The following is a 23,755-nucleotide window of genomic DNA, read 5'->3' as shown; positions in this document are numbered from 1 at the left end:
AGCTGGGCTCAGTGACCAAAGCGACGATATTGTGACCTAAAAAATCACAGGTCACAGCACGTGGGTGCTAGTTCTTTAGTTCAAGCCATTTGCCACTTATGTTGTATGACACGCCAACGTCAAATAAAAACAAAGTTGAACCGCGAAGATTGAGAATGCAAGCAGAAATTCAAACCCCATCAGTGAGTGAACAAAAATCAAAACGAAAATCGAAAGAAGAGATGAAGAAGACGATGCAAGAACTCAAAGTGATGAATATCCGCCTGAATTCGGTAAGAAGCAAGTTAATGAGAGTGCGCTCAAGTTTAGAAACTAGTCTGGAAATACCGAATCCGAACCTGAGGTGCAAGCAGTTCTTGCAGCTTCAACTGAAAACCATTGAGAATGCCTTTGCTGACTACAATAAGCTCCACCAGCGTGTCTTCGAAGCGGATGTTGGTGACGAGGTGCGAGAGGATGCGGAGGTAGAGTACGTCACATTTGAGCAGCAGTACGGCGAATTATTCATTTACATTTCTAAATTGATCGATGATAATATCAAGACAGAGGAAGACGCAACACGAACCGCGGCAGCCGTTCATCCTTTGCCGAGTATCTTAAATACAACAGAAATCGCGCCTCACCTCCCACCGCTGAAGGTTCCATTACCCACGTTCGATGGAACCTATGAGAATTGGTTCGCTTTTCGCTCGATGTTCGAGACGATTATGAAGCGATACAGTACAGAGTCTCCCGTTATAAAGTTATATCACCTTCGGAATTCGCTAGTGGGTAAAGCAGCCGGTATTATTGACCAGGAAATAATAAACAATAATGACTACGATATGGCGTGGAAAATGTTGATTGAGCGATTTGAGGACAAAAGGCTTATTATCGATAAACATATCGACGCACTTTTCAACCTCTCGAAATTAGTAAACGAAAATGCCACTGAACTTCGAAAGTTCATAGACACATGCACGAAAAATGTTGATGCTCTGAAAAACCTCGGACTTCCTGTAGAGGGATTAGGAGAGTGCATGTTGATCAATCGTATTGCATCGAAATTGGATATAGAAACCCGAAAGGCATGGGAATTAAACCATGTTGATGATACGTTGCCAGGTTACGACGACACTCTTGAATTTCTGCGAGAGCGATGTAAGGTGTTGGAGAAGATTCAACCCGATTTGAAGCAAACAATGAAGAGCCAAAGACCTGTGCGCAGTGCACAAGATGTAAAGGGAAAAACAAGTACGCTAGTCGCTACTTCGAATAAGTGCCCGCAATGTTCGGATGGCCATGAGTTGTGGAGGTGTGATACGTTTAAAAATGTTAACCTTTCTGAGAAATACAATCTACTGCGAAGAATTGGAGCCTGTTTCAATTGTCTTCAGAAAGGGCACAGAACAAACAATTGTACATCGAAACACACGTGCAAGAAATGTCGGAAATTTCATCATACAATGCTTCACCCTGAAGAAGATAGTGCGAAGAAATCCGAAACCTCACTAACATCTGCAATCAATCCAGAACCACTGAAAGAGAATTCCGAACAGCCAATCAAAGGCGGGTCGGTTGTAAATACAGCAGAAGAAGAGCGACAATCTAATTTCTGCACGCGACCGAAGAATGTCGGAAAGCAGATTCTTTTATCCACTGCAGTCGTCCTTGTTCGCGGAAAGGGCGGACAACAGCATCCCTGTCGAGTGCTACTCGACTCTGGGTCGCATACGAGCTTTGTAACAGAGCAGTTCGCTACTTTTTTGGCACTGAAAAAAAAATCCACTAATGTCAACGTAAGCTGCTTGAATGATATCCAAACCAAGATTCGTTTCAAAATTCACACTAAGGTGACGTCGCGTGTTAATGATTACACGATATGTTTGGAACTACTCGTGGTACCCAAAATCACTGGAGTTTTGCCAACTATTAAGGTGAATGTGACGACATTGGCCTTCCCGAATGGCATCGATCTCGCTGATCCCGGTTTCTACATTCCCGACAAAGGGAACATGTTGTTGGGTGCAGATGTATTTTTTGACATGCTAATGGCTGGTCGAATCCAACTACCAAATAGTGCTGCTTTACTGCAAGAAACTCAGTTTGGTTGGGTACTGAGTGGTTTAGTGCCGACTGAAGCTTCAGGGGTAGTACATTCGTTTTGTGCTACTGCGCCCAATGAAAACCTAGATGTATTAGTACGAAGATTATGGGAACTCGAGTCTTTTGGAGATATCGAATTGCCATGTTCAATCAGCGAGGAAGAATGTCTGCGACATTTCGAGACGACACATGAGCGTACAGCGGAAGGCAGATACTTGGTACATTTGCCATTCAACGACAAGAAGAAACAGCTGGGAGAATCTAGGAGCATGGCTGAGAAACGCTTCTTGGGCTTGGAGAGGCGTTTGGACGGAGCTCCGGAATTAAAGATGCTATATAAAGAATTTTTGAAAGACTATGAAGCGCTTGGTCACATGATCGAGAATCCGAATCCTGATGATTTGCAGACATTCTATCTACCGCATCATTACGTTCTTAAACCCACTAGTACGACTACGAAACTACGTGTGGTTTTCGATGGATCTGCTACGTCTGATACAGGAGTTTCCATCAATCAAACACAAATGATCGGACCCACCGTACAAAACGATTTGGTTTCGATTCTTTTGAATTTTCGCTCCCATCGATTCGCTCTTGTAGCCGACATTCCCAAAATGTATCGGCAAGTCGCTGTATACCAAGATGATTGCAGATATCAGAGAATTCTGTGGCGAGAAAACCGAAACGAGCCACTGAAAACGTACGATTTGCAAACTGTTACCTACGGATTAGCTTCATCCCCGTTTTTAGCGACAATGTCTCTATATCAGTTGACTGAAGATGAAGGAATGCAATATCCATTGGCTGCAGGTGCGATCAAGAAATCCTTTTACATGGATGATGCATTGGTAGGGGCCAACACGTTGTTAGAAGCAATTGAGTTGAAGAATCAGATTGTCAGTTTGTTGAAGAAGGGATGTTTTAACGTACACAAATTTGCATCGAATTCTCAAGAATTGTTGGCAGATATTCCAGAGGCACACTGAGAACGCGGCCTTGAAATCGAGGATTCTAGTACCACTGTCATGAAAACACTAGGTGTAGCTTGGATTCCTACGAAGGATCAGTTCACGGTTGTAATTCCAGTTCACCCGGTCGATAAGAACGCTATCCACACAAAGCGAACAATCTTGAGCCAAATTGCAAAAATTTTCGACCCTTTGGGCTTTGTGGGTCCAGTGATAACCGCGGCTAAGTTGATAATGCGTGAACTGTGGGCACTAAACCTGGAGTGGGACCAACCGGTTCCAGAAGCTATGGTGCAACTGTGGATGAACTATTACCAACAGTTGCAAAGCTTGAATAATATAAATATAAAACGATGGATCATGATCGAAGATGCTTGTGGTATCGAGCTTCATGGGTTTGCAGATGCATCGGATCTCGCATATGGCGCCTGCATGTACACCCGTCTCAAACGAAACGACGCCACATCGGAAATGAAACTAGTATTCAGTAAGTCAAGAATATTGCCACGGAAAACGAAAAAACAAAAGCTAATCACCACACCGCGATCGGAGTTATTGGCGGCAGTACTATTGTCACGATTGACGTTAAAGATATTAGCAGCGGTCGAGATTAAATTTGTCAGTGTTACTTTGTGGAGTGACTCGCAAATTGTCCTGTGCTGGATTCGAAAGTCGCCTGACGAGTTGGAGACATATGTCGGCAAACGAGTTCGGGAAATACAGAACATAACTGGAGAATTCAAGTGGAATTACATTCCGTCGGCGGAGAACCCCGCTGATTGCCTATCCCGTGGAATCACACCGAAGAATATTAAATCCCTCCCGTTGTGGTGGACTGGCCCACCAAGGTTCCAGACAGAAGACCCGCAAATTGTTGAGTTAACTTCTATGGCGGATGCAGAATTACCTGAAATAAGAAAGACAATGTTAGTAGCAGCTGTGAAAGTAGAACGTTTACTGCTATTCGACAGAATCAATCGGTTTTCAATCATCCAGCGAGCTATGGCTTATGTTGTGCGGTTTTGTGACTACATACGAAGTGGTAGAAAGAAGCTCACAAGGGGTTCGCTAACGACGGATGAGATATCGCGGTCATTTATTGTGATAGTACGACTAGTGCAAGCTGAAGCGTTTGCAGCGGAACTCAAGGTGTTACGAATTCAGAAGGCGGAGTCCAAGGTGCCGTTTTGCTCTTTACGTCCTTTCATTGATCCGCATGATGGCGTACTCAGGGTCGGAGGCCGTTTGAGACATGCCGACGTTCCGTATGACTACAAGCATCAAGCCTTGTTACCTGAAAAACATCCCTTGACAGTGACTTTGATTCGGTATCTGCACCAAAGCAACCTTCACATCGGTCAGCGCGGTTTACTAGCCATCGTTAGACAGCGATATTGGCCTCTGCGAGTGAAGAACACCATCCGGAAGGTGATACACCAATGCATATCCTGTTACCGTTTGAAGCCAATTAAACCTACCCAGCTGATGGGAGATCTGCCAGATTATAGAGTTCAACCATCGTTTCCATTTACCCGCACAGGACTTGACTGTACCGGTCCATTTAGGATTCGTTCGAACCATAAATTGCGGAATGCTCAGACAATGAAGGGCTATGTATGTGTGTTTGTATGCATGGCTACACGCGCACTCCATCTGGAGGCTGTATCAGATTTGACATCAGAGGCATTCCTCGGTGCACTTCAACGGTTCATCAGTCGTCGTGGTCTAGTTGAAAATCTATATTCCGATAATGCGACCAATTTTGAGGGCGCTAATAATGAACTGCAACGTCTTACGCGATTGTTCAATGACGAGCAACACAAACTTGGTCTTGACGCATTCTGTACGCAGCGAAGCATAAAGTGGTCCTTTATTCCGCCACGAAGTCCGCACTTTGGCGGGATTTGGGAAGCGGGTGTCAAATCCGTTAAATTCCACCTGAAGCGAATCCTGGCTGAACACAATCTTTCATACGAGCAGCTTTCCACCGTATTGGCGCAGATAGAAGCAATTTTAAATTCTCGACCACTAACACCTATCTCGGACGACCCGAATGATGTTCGTGCTATAACACCTGCTCATTTCTTAATTGGTCGGGAATTCCAAGCGATTTCGGAACCATCATATAAGAAGATCCCTCCTGGTCGACTCTCAAAGTGGCAGTTATTACAAGATTTGAAGCAAAAGTTCTGGAATCTTTGGATGAATGATTACCTTCACGAACTTCAGCAGCGTCGGAAGGACTTCAAGGTCACTACGTTTAGGGTTGGCGCGTTGGTACTGATCGTCGACGACAATGTACCTCCCCTACAGTGGATGTTGGCTCGTATCACTGAGCTGATCCCTGGAAAGGACGGCCATGTGCGTGTGGTTGGCCTGTTATTACCAAATGGAACAACAACTACTAGAGCGGTGAAGAAAATATGCTTACTTCCACTGGATGCCGAGGAAGATTGATCGGGTTAATTTGAAATGGACTATTTCAACGCGCGGGAGGATGTTACTTCTGGCAACACGGTCCACCAATGGCAAGTACATCTGCCACGAAAAATGCTATGACTCCAATACCAACATCATTGTAATGATTGATCTAAAAAAAGTTAGTTGTAACCTTGACTGTTCTCAGACCAGACGCGAATTTCATTTTCTACCTGTTACAGTCCATTCTCTTGTGAACAGCACAGCTGCTATTGAATTTTGGATCGATCGGAATTCTGGTTCCGGAATTACGGGTTTCAGAGTGCGGTCACACAGAAATTTCTCATATAAACTATAGGAAAAATTAAAAATAGAATTTTTATTTTTGATGCTAAATGTGTTCAAGGTGCATGAAACGTCGAGATTTGATGCAAACTCGAAAACAAAATTTGACTACGATTCACTTTTTTGGATTTTGGCACATTTTTGCCTTTCTCATATAGAAAGGTTATGCAATCACTCTGAAAAACGTCAACCTAATCCCGGCACATACAAAATTTTTTTTCGACTCGTTTAGGGTTTCTCTACTGTTCGCGCCCCTCCTTTAAAAATCTCCTTAAATCACCCCTCAGACCACCACCCCATCCAGCCCTCATACTCCTCCCTTTCAACCCCATCATCTTTAAACCACCACTATATCACAAAGCATACCAATTTAAGCTGGGGAGTCGTTCGTTCATGGGACTTTCGCCCTCTTCACATACCCAGCCCCGCATGACAAAATGAGTTAGCAAGCATATAACATTGATCTAATGCTGATTAGGCTAATGGAGTATGATATTTTTTTGTTTCAAGTGTTTCACCGTCGACACGTAGCTCATCAAGTTCGTGGCTGGCATGCCATTGTGTATAAGTGCAAAGTGTACTAAGAATGTAATGGACATTTCCACGATTATGTTGAACATAAAAAGCCTCCGTGCCATAGTTTAGAGAAATGAGAAAGGCACAATTGCACCGCTAGGTGGATTAAAACAGGTTTTTTATAACGTGATAGTCTTAAGAACCTTTGTAACATGTTATGTAAAAAAAAACCCCGGCGTAAAAAAGCTTTTGCAAATGCCGTGTCAAATAAACGTTTTATGAAAAAAACTACTTCGCCACAATTAAAGTTTGATTATATTCAGACCTTTTTTACAGCGTCTGGGTGATTACTTTTCCAATGATTTTTTTGCGTTGTACCTATGAGACACCAGGTAATATTAAGTATTATTGCATAAATGCAAATATGGCAGGATCGCCAATGTGGAGTTCTATGGAGCAGGAAAAGTAATCACCCAACGTTAATGGCTGATCAGTGTTCACTCCGTATGCTTGGTTTTACCTATTGAGAGCGCCATCAAGAATATACTGACTGTTTTGAATCATGGCGGAAGAAGCCGTCTGCTTGTGTTATGTCGACTGTGTGTTGGCAGTAGGGATGCCAACGGTACCGATAAACTACATTTTTTTCGGTATATTTACATTTGCACAAGCCGTACAGCCCGCAACAGCGACGCATCACTGCAGCTCTTGCCAGAACGGTTGTCAAATCGAGTACATTTTCCCGTACAGCAGTAGAATACATTTTTGTTTTGCTGCTGTACTCCGACTGCTCGGTGAGAGTGTGGCGTAGTAAAGTTTGTTCTCTCGCTTTGTACATTTTTCTCTGCATAGTCAAAGGGAGAGGCCCGCACACGAAAGCGTTGATGCCGGTCGTGGCGTAAATGAGGCGCATTCATTGTCATTTTTGAATAAAAATATTAAAAAGATTGAAAATATTAAAAAATGTAAAATAAGAAAAGAGAAGCTGTACCGCTCGCGTCTGGTGGCTGTACTGGGGACAGTAGTTTTTGTCATGTTACTGCTTTGCACACAGGCAGCCGTACAGTGCTGGGCGTCCTGCACTAGCAAATGACAACAGCATTGAGAGAGAAATGAGAATGTAGGCAGAAAAATTACAGCCGCAGAAAAGGTAGGCATTTTGCATCCTTGGTTGGCAGCAATGAATGTTTATGCCGACATCAACCAAGGTATGTGGTCGATCATGTATTACCCAAAGAGAATAGGGAAAGAGACGAATAGAGTGAAGCCACAAATACCTTATTAAGCAGACCAATCGTGCAATGTAAATAAACATTACTCATGCCTGAGTTGGAGGAGATAAGTATTGTACATCTATTAAAAAAGAAATTTCAATTTTCGCCAGAATTTGGTTCAATCGTGATTGTGAGGTGCATTCTAGAGTATATGTATGAGTAAAAACAAGCTTTAGAATTATTTCATCTCTTTGTTTCGAAATGCGCATCGTTTGATAAACAAATCCAACGATCGACATACGGTTTGTTTTCAAAATATAATAGGAGTCATGTAAAGTGCTGCCTGTGGAAGCGGTTGCCAAAATTCTAGTGTTGAAATCATCATAAAGGGAGTGTTGCCGTTTTGACTGATTTTCACTCTTCGTCTCTTTCACTATTCTCTTTGGTATTACCATTCAGGGTTGTGCACATTATCACATGAGGGTTGGAGTACACACTAATGTATGCCACACAGTATTTTTAATAATAGTAACAAACGCATTAATCTGTTTATAAAGTTCCACTTACCTGCATCTCTAGTCGTTAATACGATGCTTATAAATTTATTCCGAGGTCCTTTCTTCACTTCCCGGTGAATAGGATCTCGTGCTACTTGATCTGCAAAATAATAAAGTATGTTAATTTTAAAAACAAACCACACTTGTGAAAACTTACCTCTTAGTTTTCCGAATGTCTCCTCGTCGATTCTTTTGCTGTTGAATCAACATTTAAATGCATTTTCAATTTTTTGTTTGCGGGCTGTATAACTTCGTGCGGCAGTAAGTTTTGTTTTCACTCAAATAGTTAGTAATTTCATTGTTACTCAAGAGTTCAGTCAATTCTACTCAAATCGATACTCATTTTTTGACAGTTTGACACGGTTTTTGAAATTGAGTGGTTGAAACTCAAATTCTGAGTAGTTTTGAATGAGCGTGGCAGGAGAAACCGGAAGCAGGGTGGCCAGACCTAGCGATTTTGGTCTTTCCTACCGATTCACGGACGATTAAGGCAAAACTACCGATATTTTGTTATTCCTACCGAAGACTACCGATTTTTATTGATTTTGGACACATCCTACTCAACATTCATTTTTTGGATTGGATTTGGTCAGAGATCTGTGTTGTCAGTATTTTAAAATTCTATGTCAATACTATAGTATTGACATAGAATTTTAAAATACTATACGTTTTTGGGACAACAACCGTATACGTTTTTGGGACAACAACCCGGCCTACCGATAACTACTGATAAACTTTTAGTGACCCTACCGATATTAAGGAATTCTATCTGGCCACCCTGACTGGAAGTAAATCGTTCCTATACTCTCTTCCCTTTTTTATTCTTTTGGTAGCAAATCGGAGTAAAAAGGAGCAAGTATTTTTTGAAGTGACTTCCGTGTACTGGAACAAAACCTATTTTTTGCTACTGTTCACTACGAAGTGACTTCCTTGTACCTATAGACACTCATAGTAATAGACTCGCGGATGTAAAAACCGCAAAACTGGCAACTAGAAAAACAAGCATGTTAAACTGGCATCACCCAAAAATGTGCAAGCTCGAACGTGCTCGACTGTATTCGATCATCTGTTTTTATGAAAATAATTTTTCAAGTGGCTCAATATATGAATCAAAAGAGGAGTTATATGTTTGATACTGAGCAACAAGAAATTGAGAAAACAAAGAAAAAAATCCAATTTCTTCAGAAACACAAATTTGATGAAAAAGAGCATAAGTAAAATACTTTTTGTGTAGTTATTTTGAACAAAATAAATATCTTTCTAAATAACATTGTGAAATACTAATACGAACACGAAAAATGAAGCCTATTGTGAATAACAAAATATATAATTTTTTAAATAAAATCGCAATACTTGTTCTGCTTGTTTGCATTGAATGACGTCATGCTCGTTTGGCTCCGGATTTTGACAGTTCGTTTGGCGCGATAAAAGTACCTTCGCTGGTCTATTACTATGAGTGTCTATAAGTTTAACATGCTTCACGGAAACGAAAAACTACCTAAAATTGAGTTCCTTTGACTCAATCTCGTGTATCGTGGGGGAACTTAAAATTAGGTAAACCGTGTTGAAGGTAGTTTCCATTTAACCACGGCAAAAATTACAACTCATTGATAGGTTTTTTATACTCAAATTTAAGTTGAATTTACCTAATTTTGAGTTCACCCCAAACAACTCAAAAGTACCTTCCTCCACGGAAGACCTCGACTGAGTCGAATCCAGCCCGGGAACAGCTTGACAGAGAGTGCTTGTTTCATATATGTACCACTAATTTGATGGTGGCGCTAGTATGCCTTCTCCGTACGAGTACCACGAACAACGAAACGAAATAGTTTCAAGAGAAAAGCGTGTTTCGTTACGTGTGTTATGCACGCCGTCAATGCAGCAAGAACAACATTTAGAAAAAGCGTATTCCAAAATGTGGATAAAGAAAATTATTAGAGAATAAATTTATCCCTAACTGGAAACTGTCAGCAAGGTACATAAATCTTATTATAAATTTAACTGGAAGTCGTTGTTTTTTTTGTTTTATTGTTGTGTGAAGTGTGTAATCGGTAAATCATTTGTGCTTTTTGCCCGAGAAATATGAATGAAAACCATTTTGGCCAATGAAGGTAAATCACCAAGCCTAACAATTCGTGAACATATGACATCTTGTTTCAAATTAATTTAGAACGTCAAGAATTCTAAAATTTTGGGAATATAAACGAAATATGTAGGATTTTCTACACAGTTAGCAAAATTGGTTTTGGATAGAATTTGTGCGCTTTTACCAGAATTCTGGCAGCAAACCGGTAGTGCCCGGTTTTAGAATGCTGCCAGGAATTGGTCCATGCATAAATGACGTAGCATTTTGGGGGGTAGGGAGGGTATACCAAATTTGTGACGAAGTGTGACTCGGGGGAGGGTAGGGTCAGAAGTTGTGCGACGTAGCATTAAGTTTAAAACCCATTGTTTAGAGAAAACAATTTAATGATCCTCCATTATTTCCAAGAGAAATAAATTTAAATTCAAACAAGTTACTTTTGATGCGGTTTTTCATGAGGTAAATTTTACGATTCGCGTGATTACAAGTTCACAAAAATACGAAAAGATTTTGTATGCGGATTTAACTTGCTACATTAGTTAGTTAATGTTGCTAACTATTAAACTTAGTTTGGAAGCTGAATTAAATTTTCACTTCAAATTCAACCAAACAAAATTTAGTAATTTAGATGAACGTATGCTTCTTAGAATCATTGGAAGCTGCAGGATTGTGAACTGAGAGAACTTCTCTTTATGCTCCCCTTGACATATAAAATTCCAAACAATACTATCAACACTATATACGTGATGAAATGGGCTTATTTTGCACGCAATTTGCTGTTATAATGAAAATGTTGATAAAAGTCGTCAAACATTTTGAAAGGACATGTATTTAAAATAATTGAAAAAAATGTTTTTTTTTTCATCACCCGGGCGCTTTACATGGGACGAGGGGGAGGGGGTAGGTAAATGCTACATTATTTACGAGGGTTAGAATTTTGTGGCCAAATGCTACGAGGGGGGAGGGAGGGGTCAAAATCGCCAAAAAAAATCTACGTCATTTGTGTACAATTATGTTCGACTCTTGCCAGAGCTTTATTCGACTTTGGCAATAATTCTGTCCAAAAGATTTTGCGATGGTTTTGGTACGAATTCCTTCAGAATTCATTTCGCATATTACTCAGCTCCAGCCCGACAGAAAACTAATTGAACGGCGTCTACCGGAGGATTTCATGTTGGTTCTGTGGTATTTTCGCGAACGTTCGGATGGCGCTTTCGAATAAACGTATTACTTGTTTGTGAAACTATATTTTTAATCTTTTCTCTGTGGAAGTGTAATTGAGAATGAGTTTTTACGGAAGTTAGCCGGATGACAATCAACGCGCAGATGAAACGCGGAGCTGTCAAAGTGACAGACCGCCCTATTCGTAAATGTCACAAAACGCATAAATATATATTTTCCAGTGGCGGGTGCATTACTGCAGGGCTGTATCCAATGGATTGCTACAGCACGTCCATCCTGACGCTCTCTGTTGGCCTCAACAAGTTGGTCGAGATCGTTCTCGTAAAATACAATAAAAACCGAATCATTTCTACGGTACAATTTTCTCTAAACCCTTTTCAACCTATTGCTCCTTTCGTACTAGTTTCTTACAAAAATATCATTCATCATTTATCTTTTACTGAAATTCCTCGTCCAAGTACTCTACATCTTCGAATTCAATTTCGGAATCAGAAAAACTGCCAATTTCTTCATCCTTCTCCTTCTTGTACAGTCGCATGTTAATCGGATCGAAAATCCCTTCAAAACGCCTGTTTGAAACTTGATAACCATCCAAATCCGAAATTACGTAGCGGTTGCGATCAAGAACCTTTCTGATGACAACGGACCTTTGAACTTGGGCTGTAATTTGCCTCTTATACCTACTTGTTTAACGCTGCGGATCAAAACAAGGTCACCTTCATGGTAATGTGTTCGAACTTTGGATCGTTTATCATAATGTTGCTTATTGTAATCTTGCAATTTTTTAATAGATTGCGACGCTTTTTCTCTGATTTCAGTCAAATCTCTATCGATAGATGTGTTTAATTGTTCAACGAAAGTGGTTAATCTGTCTGAAACATAGCGCTTTTGAACTACCCCGAATAATAACCGTGATGGTATGTCGCCAATAGATCTGTTAATCGTATTATTCAACAAAAATTCAGCTTCGATCAAAACAGTATCCCACGGTTGTTTACGAGTTTCTACGAGTTTGCTCAACAACGGAACAAGAGTGCGATTATATCGCTCGATCTGCCCATTCGCTTGGGGACATGCGGTTGCAACGAGTTGATGACGAAATCCATGATCGTTTGCAAAAGCTTTGAACTGATCCGAAGTAAATGCAGTTCCACGATCGGATACGATAACGTCGGGTGTGGAATATGCTATGAAATATGATCGTAGGTTCTTCATGACTTCGCGCGTGTTAGTGGTTTTTGTAGCGTAAAGTTTCAAATACTTGGTGAACGCGTCGATCACAGCAAGTATGTACTCGTTTTTGCCTTTTGTCTTTTCTAACGGTCCCAAGTGATCGACATGAATAGTCAAAAAAGGAATATTTGATTTGTCTACCAGATGCAATGGCCCATCTAATTTCTTCTGCTTCGGGTTAAAGGAAATGCACGTGACGCATTTCGATATGTGATCTTTAAGCTTAAATCTCATATTCGGAAACCAATACGAACGCTTTATCAACTCGCCGACTTTGTCGACTCCGAAATGACCCAACCCGTCATGATATTTGTAGATTACCGAATCTTCCATATTCGCAGGTACATATAGAATTAATCTGTTTTTATATTTACGAAATAGCAAGTTGTCGCGCAATTCATACTCCTTACTATCACAATTCTCGAGGTCGCATTTGATTTTAACAATATTCGGATCTTTAATTTGATTTACGTATAACGCGGTATCAAATATATTATTCGATGCATCAAACTCTTCGATTAGATGACAATACAAACGAGAGAGTGCATCAACGTGTTGCATTTTTGCTCCCGGGCGATGTTCGACCTCGTAGTCAAATTCGTCAATAAAAAGAGACCAGCGTGCGATCTTGCGACTCAAATCCTTTCTAGCCAACGTCGCTTTTAGAGCGTTGCAATCCGTAACGATGGTTATGTGAATACCAAATAGATATACTCGGAATCGCTCGAGACTATAGACTACCGCTAATGTTTCGAGTTCAAACGAGTGCAAGATCGATTCGGCCGCGGATGTTTTACGAGAGAAAAACATAACCGGATGAAATTGATTATCGCAAGTCTGGCGCTGCATGAGTATTCCTCCATATAAAGTCGAAGATGCATCGGTATGCAGCTGAGTTTCTAGTTGCGGACTATAAATACTTAAAACGGGCTTAGAAATCAACGCATTCTTTAATTTTTCAAACGACTCGAAATGCTTAGGCTCGACTTTAAACGGTGTACCCTGCCGATTTTGCAATTCATATAGTGGACTCGCGATTTGATTGTAACGAAAGATAAATTTGCGGAAATAGCTCATCAATCCTAAGAACCGCTGCAGTGATTTATCGTTGGTCGGAACCGGAAAATTAATAACATTTTCAATATGTCGATCGCTTGGTCTAATTTGATTGAACGTAACAAAATAACCGAGGAATTCAATACACGTCTTAACAAAAGAACACTTCTTCACATTCAATTCGATATGATTATCACAAAGTGTGCGAAATAATCTAGACAACAGATCAAGATGTTCACTAACAGTGACCGTACTTGCTAATATGTCATCAATAAAGACAACAATTTCTCCTGAATCCACGAAACTTTTCAGAACTTTCATTACATAGCGTGCGAAAATCGCTGGAGAGTTCGTATAACCAAAAGGCAACTTGTTATACTCGAACTGTCCTTCTTCGGTAACAAATGAAAGATATTTCCTCGACTGTTCAGCTATATCGACATGGTAAAAACCATTTTTCATGTCAAGACAAGTAAAATATTTTCGATTTTGTAACTTTGCGATTTGGTCTTCAATGATTGGTAACGGGAAATGATTACGTTCAACAAGTTTGTTTAGCGGTCGAAAATTTACACAGAAACGGTATTCGCCATTCTTTTTGCGTGTCATAACCACTCGGCTCGAATAGGGAGATTCACTTTCGCGAATTATCCCCTTCGACAACATATCATTCACTATCTTATTCTGTTCCTTTCGTTCAAAATCGCTAAGTCGCAGAGGTGTCGCATTATAATATCGGTCCTCCTTTAACTTTATCTCAACGCTGTGCTTAACTAAAGGTTCGCGAGGTTTCACACGGTTTAAATAATCGTTATCGAAAAGTTCGTACACCTTACCGCTAAGTGCTCTGGTCTCGCTAGTGTCTCCAATGTCGAGCTCAACCTTATCGTCCACGAACAAAATACTAACGTCAGCTACGTCGCCATCAAAAACCCCCTTCATCGCATCGACATCAAATTTGTCATTACGCTTAAACGCCAAACCGTGAAAATCGTTATCTTGAAGGAATCTTCGCCCTAATATCATGTCAACCTTCATTGTGGTATCTGCAACCACTGTGAAATTAGCCAAATAAACGTTGGAATCAATAATAATTTTTGTCGAGTACGCTCCTACAATCTCGATTTTGGAATTATTGACACCTACTAGATCTTTATCACTAGCACTACTAAGCTGAATAGATTCGGGAAAGAACGATTTCTTTATTAAACTCACCGGGCACCCTGAATCTGCCAGTGACTGTACCGCTTTCAGTCTTCCTCCAATGATGACGTCACTAGATACCATCGAACTGGCATCCACCTCTAGAAACTTCGCTTCGCTACGTAAATCATGTTTCGTCTGCTGAACTTCGATTGGGTATGCCGTGTTGGTACTGCGACCGTCGCTGCCGCTTGTACCGGCCACCGGTTCCGTTCTTGCTGCGTCGTTTGCTGCTGTACGGTTATCGCTTCGATTTCTGTCCTGATTGCGCTTGAAACAGTTTTGTTCGTCGTGTCCTACTCTGTTGCATACAGCACATCTCGCTCGTCGTTGCGGTTTGGGGCAATTAACTGAAATGTGGCCCGAACCATGGCAGTTGTAACATTCGTCGTTTCGCTTTGTTGTCACTTGAGCTCCAGACATATTGTTTTCACCCGGCTGCTTCTTTGGTGGTGTATGGTTGTTGGCTGGCCGCGAGCTGAAGTTCTTTGGAATGGAGCTCTGTCGCTTGTAGAGCTCCTGGTTAGATTCACAGTACCGAATTTGTGCTAGTAGCTCATAAATAGTTGTGTACTGCCGCGACACGATGTTGGAGTATATCGAATCATATGACAGGCCGCTGATGATGTATTTTATAACCGCTGCCGCACTCAACTTGCCTCGTTGCCCCAGTGCATTAACACGGAATACATAATTTTCGTATGACTCTTTTGAATCCTTCACGCATTTGGCAAGTTTTCGATGAATGTCCGCTTCATCTTCGTGGTCCGGAAAAGCCAGAAGTATCGTCTGCTTAAAATCCATCCATGATAAAATCGTCTGTCGAACACTTAAAAACGACTGATGTGCTGCTCCAGCCAATCGGCACGTGGCGTAAAGCAAAGTTGTCTTCTCGGTCCAAGCGTAGATTTCTTGGTAATGATCGATGGTTTCTATCCAGTCCGTGACGCCGCCTCCCTCTCTGAACAGGGGAATCAGCTGCTTCAACTCTTCCGGATGAAACATTCGCTCAACGACAGGTTTCTGCTCAATTTCATCCTCTTCGTTTTCCGGATCATCTTGATGTCGGGATCTGCGCTTGTTTTTTTGTCGGCATTGTTACCGTTGACTCGAATTCGCTGGGAGAATAAAACTCGTCGCTATCTCCAGATGCTACGCCACCCGTTTTATCGCTGGAGTTCACGTCGGTTACGCTTGACGGAACAATTGCGGATTCTTAAATACGTGACAGAATCCAATGATATTTTCTACCGTAAATTTCGCTTTCTACCACTCGTGTCGCGTACGGGATTTGCCGGAAAGTCGTGGCTAGATCCCACTTCTGATTCTAACTGTGGTATTTTCGCGAACGTTCGGATGGCGCTTTCGAATAAACGTATTACTTGTTTGTGAAACTATATTTTTAATCTTTTCTCTGTGGAAGTGTAATTGAGAATGAGTTTTTACGGAAGTTAGCCGGATGACAATCAACGCGCAGATGAAACGCAGAGCTGTCAAAGTGACAGACCGCCCTATTCGTAAATGTCACAAAACGCATAAATATATATTTTCCAGTGGCGGGTGCATTACTGCAGGGCTGTATCCAATGGATTGCTACAGTTCGATCTCGAAGATTTTCGGAAATTTCAATATAAGTGGAAGTGGCACGATTTTGAAAGCGATTCCTGTATTTCTGAAAATCGATTTATTTTTCTTGGATTGTTTAAATCCAAAATGGAAACTATGTTTCTGTTAAGATATGGACAGTTTTTAATTTGAACAGCGAAATAAATTTGGTGATAGAAATGCTTAAATTGTTAATTTTTACAGCTATAGAAAATAATAGATGGGATGCGCCTTTTTTAAATTTTGTTCCATTCGAGCCGCCATGACATCACCAAATCACCACAAAATTTGCTTATGAGTTCAATATATGGGAGCTGTCAAGTTGTCCCCGGGCTGGTCGAATCTCTCTTTTTGTTTTTGACAACACTAATAAGTGCGAAAGCGACGCACAACTCAAAAGTAAGTTAAAAGAACTTATTCTGCAGGTTGTTTTATTTAACCGTGTTGTTTTTCTAGTTGCCAGTTTTGCGGTTTTTACATCCGCGAGTCTATTACTATGAGTGTTTATACTTGTACCTGGAACAAACCTACACGGTTAAATAAAACAACCTGCAGAATAAGTTCTTTTAACTTACTTTTGAGTTGTGCGTCGCTTTCGCACTTATTAGTGTTGTCCTAAGAGAAGAGAAGACAATCGCGTAGCCAATTTGATCCAGTCCTAACCTCAATATTGAACCAGCTTCTGATTGGTTGTTTTGCCAGTCAAGAGCGTTCATAATATTTTCAAACGGGATGAAAAACAGTGCTGCTGAATTTATTTTCGCTACTTTTCATGCACATGAACATTTCTCGACAAACATATGATTACGGCCTAAAAGCCAACTGTCAAAATCTACTTTGAATGGAAATTCCAGACAAACCGTTACCAGTCGAACAGAGTTCACAACAGTTTATGAAAGAGAAAACTTTTCTCTTTCGTTTACTACCAACATCTGTGATTTGCGTGTAACGGTTTGTCCAGAATTTCCATTCAAAATGGATTTTGACAGTTGGCTTTTAGGCCGTAATCATATGTTTGTCGAGATTTCATGCAAATTGAATAAATACCCGTCATATAACTACATGTAATGTTAAGAGAGACACGAATGAACATAAAATTCAATTTTTAAATGCAGCTAGTATTGTGAATTCTTGACAGAAGGTCGATATTTGAGGTACAATTATTTTCAGCAATTGTGAAAAAAACATGCAAATGGAATCTGGCAACGATGGATGCTTGTTGTCTTTGGAATTACGACAGGGCCTGGTAGATAAAATTAAGAAGACAAGAAGCCTGTTGTCGTCTCTTCTCTTAGGTGTTGTCAAAAACAAAAAGAGAGATTCGACTCAGTCAAGGTCTTCCGTGGAGGAAGGTACTTTTGAGTTGTTTGGGGTGAACTCAAAATTAGGTAAATTCAATTTAAATTTGAGTATAAAAAACCTATCAATGAGTTGTAATTTTTGCCGTGGTTAAATGGAAACTACCTTCAACACGGTTTACCTAATTTTAAGTTCCCCCACGATACCACGAGATTGGCGATTCTACGTTGAAACCGCTCACAGATAGCGCTGGAAGCAAAGTGTTGCTGATTTGATTCTGTTCTGTCATAGTGCATATATTTTCTGTAAACATTGGTAAAAAATAACTTAAACACCAAATCACCGATCAATTTGTTGATAATTGTTTATGAAAATGATGGAAAACCATCATTTTATAAGATGATGAGTAAACATCTTGCGAAAAGGTTGTAAAACATAGTGGTTTCTAATATTATTCGCAGAGCTATATGTGTGCTGTTCCAAAATGTAATTGGTTGAGCATCGTAGCCGCCGCAACATCATTTCCAGTTCCTCTTAAGTTAAGCTAAACCTTCATGAGATGGTGTAAATTCATGCAACTCTCCGGATCACGCGAGGAAAGAATATATCTGGTTAATAGGAAAGTGTCAGCTTTGTGTCATACACAGCCGATCCTTCTCTCTGATAGTCTTCACTGAATCTCCTACGTAGTCCAAAATATGAAGGAGTTTGACATTGGTACTGATTGGGTCTCGGTTTCAAGTTGGAATTTTATTTATGGAACGATTTTTGATAACCACAATAATACCCCGAATACATTTCGAAGAAATGTATGAGCCAAATAGTTGCAAATGACTGTAATTTCAGAATAATTGCAAATAAAACTAAATTTCTTACTCGTTTCATTCATATTTTGGCAGTGGTAAGCTTTTTCCGAGAAGAAAATGAAGTTTTTGTTGTAAGCTACGACTTATTTGCGGGTGAAAAAAAGCAAACTGTATCACTTTACCAGTTCATAAGCTGAATCATAGGTGTCGCATGACTAATTTTGGTTTTGCCGCAAATCGCCAATTGAGTCAAAGGAACTCAATTTTAGGTAGTTTTTCGTTTCCGTGTAAAGTGTCTGTAATTTTGGCCAAAGAAAATAGGGAAAGAGACGAAGAGTGAAAATCAGTCAAAACGGCAACACGCCCTTTATGATGATTTCAACCAGGGATGCCAAGTGTTTTTCCAGAAAATCTATAATATTTTTTGAAAAAGTCTGGAATTCTCGAGTACATTTTCAAATGGACGTAAGTAACATTGAGAGCCTCTCTTTGTTTACTTTCTCTTTCAATTATTACGACGTCATTACAACACTTTGTACTAATTTTCCAGTACATATCGAAAGCCGACGGTTTTTACTACAATATTATGCAAAGAGTAGAGTAGTAAATGTTGAAATGGCCGAGTAATGAACAGAAGAGAAAGACCTCAAAGAGAATCTCTCATTGTTACTTACGTCCATTTGAAAAAGTACTCGAGAATTGTCTGGATGGGCTATTTTTTTAGGAAGCTCCATCTATGAGCTGTATTTGTACATTTTATTGATGGAATCTAAGACAAGACGTGACAATCGGCTTCTTATTTTTCCTTCAACATTCTTCTTTTCGCACCTTTTCACCCTGCCGAAATCTTCCGAACAGTGTTGCTATTTTTATTAATGCAAATGGAGTCTTGTTAATTTATTTTATGTCGGAAATATTTTGTATCTTGAATCCACTATATTGATGAAGGGGCACCGTTTTTCCATGTAATGGGTGTTTGGTAAGGTTTGATGAAGCCATTATCTGAAAAATTTTAGATTATTGTGCGGTTTTTGTCTTATTTTTGTTAAAGTTAATCAACCACGTATACGGTAAATGCATGATAAATACTTGTTTCACTTTGCCGCACAATTTCTGTTCAATTTAGTCATTTTTACTTTTTTGAGCGGTAATAATTTTATTTGTCAAAAGTAATAACACTCTTGCTTATAAATATAGCAACACTGCTTAACACAATTTCGCTATCCCTGCAGTAACATTGCGTACGGTGCAAAAAGTCAGAATCAACCAATCAGGAGCTGGACCATTCTGACGTAAAATTGGAACAAAAACGACCCCCCTTATTGTCACGTCTTGTCTTAGGATGGAATATGCTTGGTTTTCAAACAAATATGTCTCGACATACTGAAAATTCTATAGTTGCGCTCCCTTTTATATTTCAAATGCTTAATTTTCAGCATAGAGAATCCGTGAAATAGATTAAATTTGAATTTCTAGGGATTCAGCATGTTGGATTGCCGGAACTTCCAGCTGATGAACATTCGGAAAATTTAGGTGACTTTCAGCGAAAAAACTTTGATATGTGGTGTTTCCAACTATTTTCAAATAGTGGTTTAAGAATCAACGAAGCCTTCTTGTATTTTATTTAGTTATTTTTCATATTGTCTGAATAAATCTGGACAAAATATCTGAAATCTGGATCAGACAAAAATAAATCTGTATGTCTGGACGACGCTTAAAAATCTGGAGGAATCCAGAGAAATCTGGAAGGTTGACATCCCTGATTTCAACACTAGAATTTTGGCAACCGCTTCTATAGGCAGCACTTTAAATGACTCCTATTATATTTTGAAAACAAACCGTATGTCGATCGATGGATTTGTTTATCAAACGATGTGCATTTCGAAACAAAGAGATGAAATAATTCTAAAGCTTATTTTTACTCATACATATACTCTAGAATGCACCTTACAATCACGATTGAACTAAATTCTGATGAAAATTCAAATTTCTTTTTTGATAGAAGTACAATACTTATCTCCTCCAACTCAGGCATGAGTAATGTTTATTTACATTGCACGATTGGTCTGCTCAATAAGGTATTTTTGGCTTCACACTATTCGTCTCTTTCCCTATTCTCTTTGATTTTGGCTAGTCTACGCGCATTTCTGGGTTAGGGTCTAAGAGTTAGGGTTCGCACTGATTTTTTATATTTTTTTTATAATTAGGATTTTCTATTAAAAAGTTTATTTACAGGTTTCTTGTTTGGAAAAAATGGCATTCAATGATTCTGATTCAACGCTTCGCAAACAACAATATCGTTTGCAAGCATTTGAACAGAACATCGAGGTGGAAACAAATTCAAATCGTCATAAATTACATGACAATGAGCAGAAAGAAAGAGGAAAACGCTACGCATCCGATGAAAAAGAATTTACCACGAAGATTATGCGATCACAACTCAAATCTGGGTCTAGTTGTGTTGAGTATCTTTGTAACTCTATTGTTTATTCGGAGCAATCGATGAGAATGATGGACATGATGAACTACGATAAAACCAGAGGTCTTGGAAAAATGGGCCAGGGTCGCACCGACATTGTTCAAATAATTTCTCAAAAAGGACGTCGTGGACTTGGTGAGTGTTTTTCTTTTGTGGTTATTAGGGATAAATAGCTACTTTTTAGGCGTGCGGTTCTAAATCCCAGTTAAACTCATTCCGGAACTGTTTCGGATATCTGAATGAAGTCAGTATGGATTCCAACTCAAATGCAACAACCGATTCCGACTCAATTGGTTTTAGAATCGGTTGTTGCATTTGAGTTGGAATCCATACTGACTTCATTCAGGATTCCGAATGGTTTGACCGGGATATAGTGGACCTATCATTATAGATTATTAACTCTTAAATGCATACTATTGCCATTTGGCAACACCGAATTTTGGGATATAGTGCCTCAACGAGAGGTATATACCGTATCCAACTTGAAAAACAATTACCAAGGAAAAATGTAATTCATGCATTTAAGGGTTAGTAATTTTGAAAACAATCTTGTACGTTTCGTTTACCTATCGCCAGTAGGGTAACCAACCTAATTTGGATCTCTACATATTTTGGACCTTGTTAATGTATTTGCCTCCTGCACTGCCAGATTCCTCTGCGTTTGTTTGGTTTGATGCAACAATTATATTCCTGGGGTTGTGTATTAAGTTTCAATATTATTAGTTCATCTTTAAAATTAAACATTTTTGAATTGGATTAAAAGGATTTAAAAATACAATTCAAGCAGAGATGGCAGATACTTTTTTCAAATGTCTTCAATAATAATTTTAAAAGTTTTGGAAGAACAAAAAATGTCAGGAAAACTATTCTTGACCAAAAATGACTTATTGATGATGTGTTATATTAAATGAAAATAGTACATTTATAGCCCAAGATAAGTAGAGAGATATGGCTGATGGGAAAAATCTAAAGTAGTTTTGAAACTAGTGTAACCAAAAGCCTTTATTTTCAAAAATCTAAATATCTGCAACCAAACCAAAAAATCTGTAAATGTTTGCAACTAAACTAAAAAATCTGCAAATATCTGCGTCATCGAAAATCTGCAGCTAAAATTAAAAGTCTGCGAAATTGCAGACATGTCTGCAAATAGACATTTGATATTTCTGAATTCCTTATTCAAAAGGTCCTAAGTGACATTCAGCTCTAATTGAGAATAACGAGGTTAAAGTTTTATGGACCTAAAACAAATCCCTATTTGAGAACCAACATGTGTTTTGATGGAACAATTTTGCAATGTAGTCTTTAGTCAAATAATACTAAAAATATGAAATGTTTACTGCCCATATAAGCACAAGAGGTTGTACGTCATTTCCCGGTATACCATTCCCCGGAATACTACTTCCCGGAAAACTATTTCCCGGAATGTACCATATACCGGAATATCGTTTTCCGGAATGTACCATTTCCCGGAAAACCATTCCCCGGAATGTATCATTTCCCGGAAAACTCCCGGAATGTAATATTTCCCGGAAAAACCATTTCGCGGAATACCATTTCCCGGAAAATAAAAAAAACGTGCCTCACCGACCAAACTTATTTATAAAAGACCTGCTATGCAGCTAATTGTGTTCTAGGAGATTTTACCTACTTTAGAACATGAAAAGATGTTTGAAAATATTTTCAATTTTTTTTAAAGTGGTTATTGGGTTGTATACTATTCCCCCGAAAATCATTCCCCAGAAAGTCATTCCCCAGAATTCCACTCCCCAGAATATCATCCCCCAGAATATACTATTCCCCAGAAAGTCATTTCCCAGAATGTACCGTTCCCCAGAATTCCATACCCCAGAATGCACCATCTCCCAGAAAGTCATTCCCCAGAAAAGTTTAACTTTTTTTTGTTGATTTGATCTTTTCAAACGTACTACAGTCGTGATTCGCTTGTTCGACACTTTTTAACTGGACCGCTTTTTAGTTGGACCTCCGCTAGTTGGACCATTGTCCAACTAAAAAGCATCTGAACGTCAAAATCTCGTGTAAAATTTACTTTGACAATCAATCTGACAATGTTTAGAGATGTGAACAGATGCATTTACACTGCAAACATATTCTTTGGAAAGTTTTTGACATTTGTCAGTCCGTCCCCACACTATCAGGGTGGGTTACGGCGGGTTTCCTAGAACAATGTTTCAATAGCCTATCGCTCGCCAGCATGTATCTTAACACGCCTAGCCGCCATTTCGTTTACTGGGTCCAACTAGCGAATCAAATTCGTTAGTTGGATAAGGCTGTGGCCCAACCAGCGAATCACGACTGTACTCGTTCCCACTTCCATCGAACTACATTCTTCGATTCGGTCACATTTGAAATGATTTGCATTGTGTTGAAACCGGAAGTTAGGATGACATTATTTATTCCGAATTTAAATAAAGAATAGCTGACTTTCCCGAAAAACCATTCAACAGAAACTAAAATACCGAAGTGAAACTAAAATACCGAAGTGTTTGTTGCCATATTGCTCCCCTCGAAAAGTGCACTGGTAGCAGCATTAGACAATAGCAATATTTTTACTTTTCTTTTAATAATATAAACATACATATAGGACGAATCGCAAAATTCAGAACAGGTGTGTTTTTCAGTGCCATTTAACAACAACCATAGAAAGCGGTAGCCCCCTTCCTAGGATCCAAAAGAATGAAACAGTGT

At 39.5% G+C, this 23,755-nt stretch overlaps 4 protein-coding genes across 6 annotated transcripts in view; 3 read left to right on the top strand and 1 right to left on the bottom strand.

Annotated features, from left to right (window-relative positions):
• Positions 1 to 221: 221 nt before the first annotated feature.
• Positions 222 to 3,071, top strand: LOC131675801 (uncharacterized). Its single transcript, XM_058954944.1, has one exon. The coding sequence runs from the start codon at positions 222 to 224 to the stop codon at positions 3,069 to 3,071; it is 2,850 nt and encodes a 949-aa protein (XP_058810927.1).
• A 39-nt stretch (positions 3,072 to 3,110) lies between these two features.
• LOC131675800 (uncharacterized) lies at positions 3,111 to 5,510 on the top strand. Its single transcript, XM_058954943.1, has one exon. It carries the CDS (start codon positions 3,111 to 3,113, stop codon positions 5,508 to 5,510), a length of 2,400 nt encoding a protein of 799 aa, XP_058810926.1.
• A 6,294-nt stretch (positions 5,511 to 11,804) lies between these two features.
• Positions 11,805 to 15,865, bottom strand: LOC131675799 (uncharacterized). The gene is made up of 3 exons (XM_058954942.1): positions 14,873 to 15,865; positions 14,197 to 14,830; positions 11,805 to 11,926 (listed from the first exon to the last, which is right to left on the bottom strand). Exons 1-3 carry the CDS (start codon positions 15,863 to 15,865, stop codon positions 11,805 to 11,807), a joined length of 1,749 nt encoding a protein of 582 aa, XP_058810925.1.
• A 4,768-nt stretch (positions 15,866 to 20,633) lies between these two features.
• The window catches only part of LOC131678311 (cap-specific mRNA (nucleoside-2'-O-)-methyltransferase 1), a 101,815-nt gene continuing 98,693 nt past the window's right edge, over positions 20,634 to 23,755 (top strand). For 2 of the 3 annotated variants that reach the window (XM_058958413.1, XM_058958568.1), the window contains exons 1-2: positions 20,634 to 20,741; positions 20,806 to 21,184. In XM_058958413.1, coding sequence (XP_058814396.1) covers positions 20,824 to 21,184 — 361 coding nt within the window. In that variant the 5' untranslated portion in view covers positions 20,634 to 20,741; positions 20,806 to 20,823. Of the gene's footprint in view, positions 20,742 to 20,805; positions 21,185 to 23,755 lie in introns of those variants that run through there. The other variant, XM_058958475.1, reaches the window with a different exon arrangement.

This window comes from Topomyia yanbarensis, chromosome 1, assembly GCF_030247195.1.
Source record: "Topomyia yanbarensis strain Yona2022 chromosome 1, ASM3024719v1, whole genome shotgun sequence".
NCBI classification, from domain to species: domain Eukaryota; kingdom Metazoa; phylum Arthropoda; class Insecta; order Diptera; family Culicidae; genus Topomyia; species Topomyia yanbarensis.
This window is presented reverse-complemented; position numbering and strand designations above follow the sequence as displayed.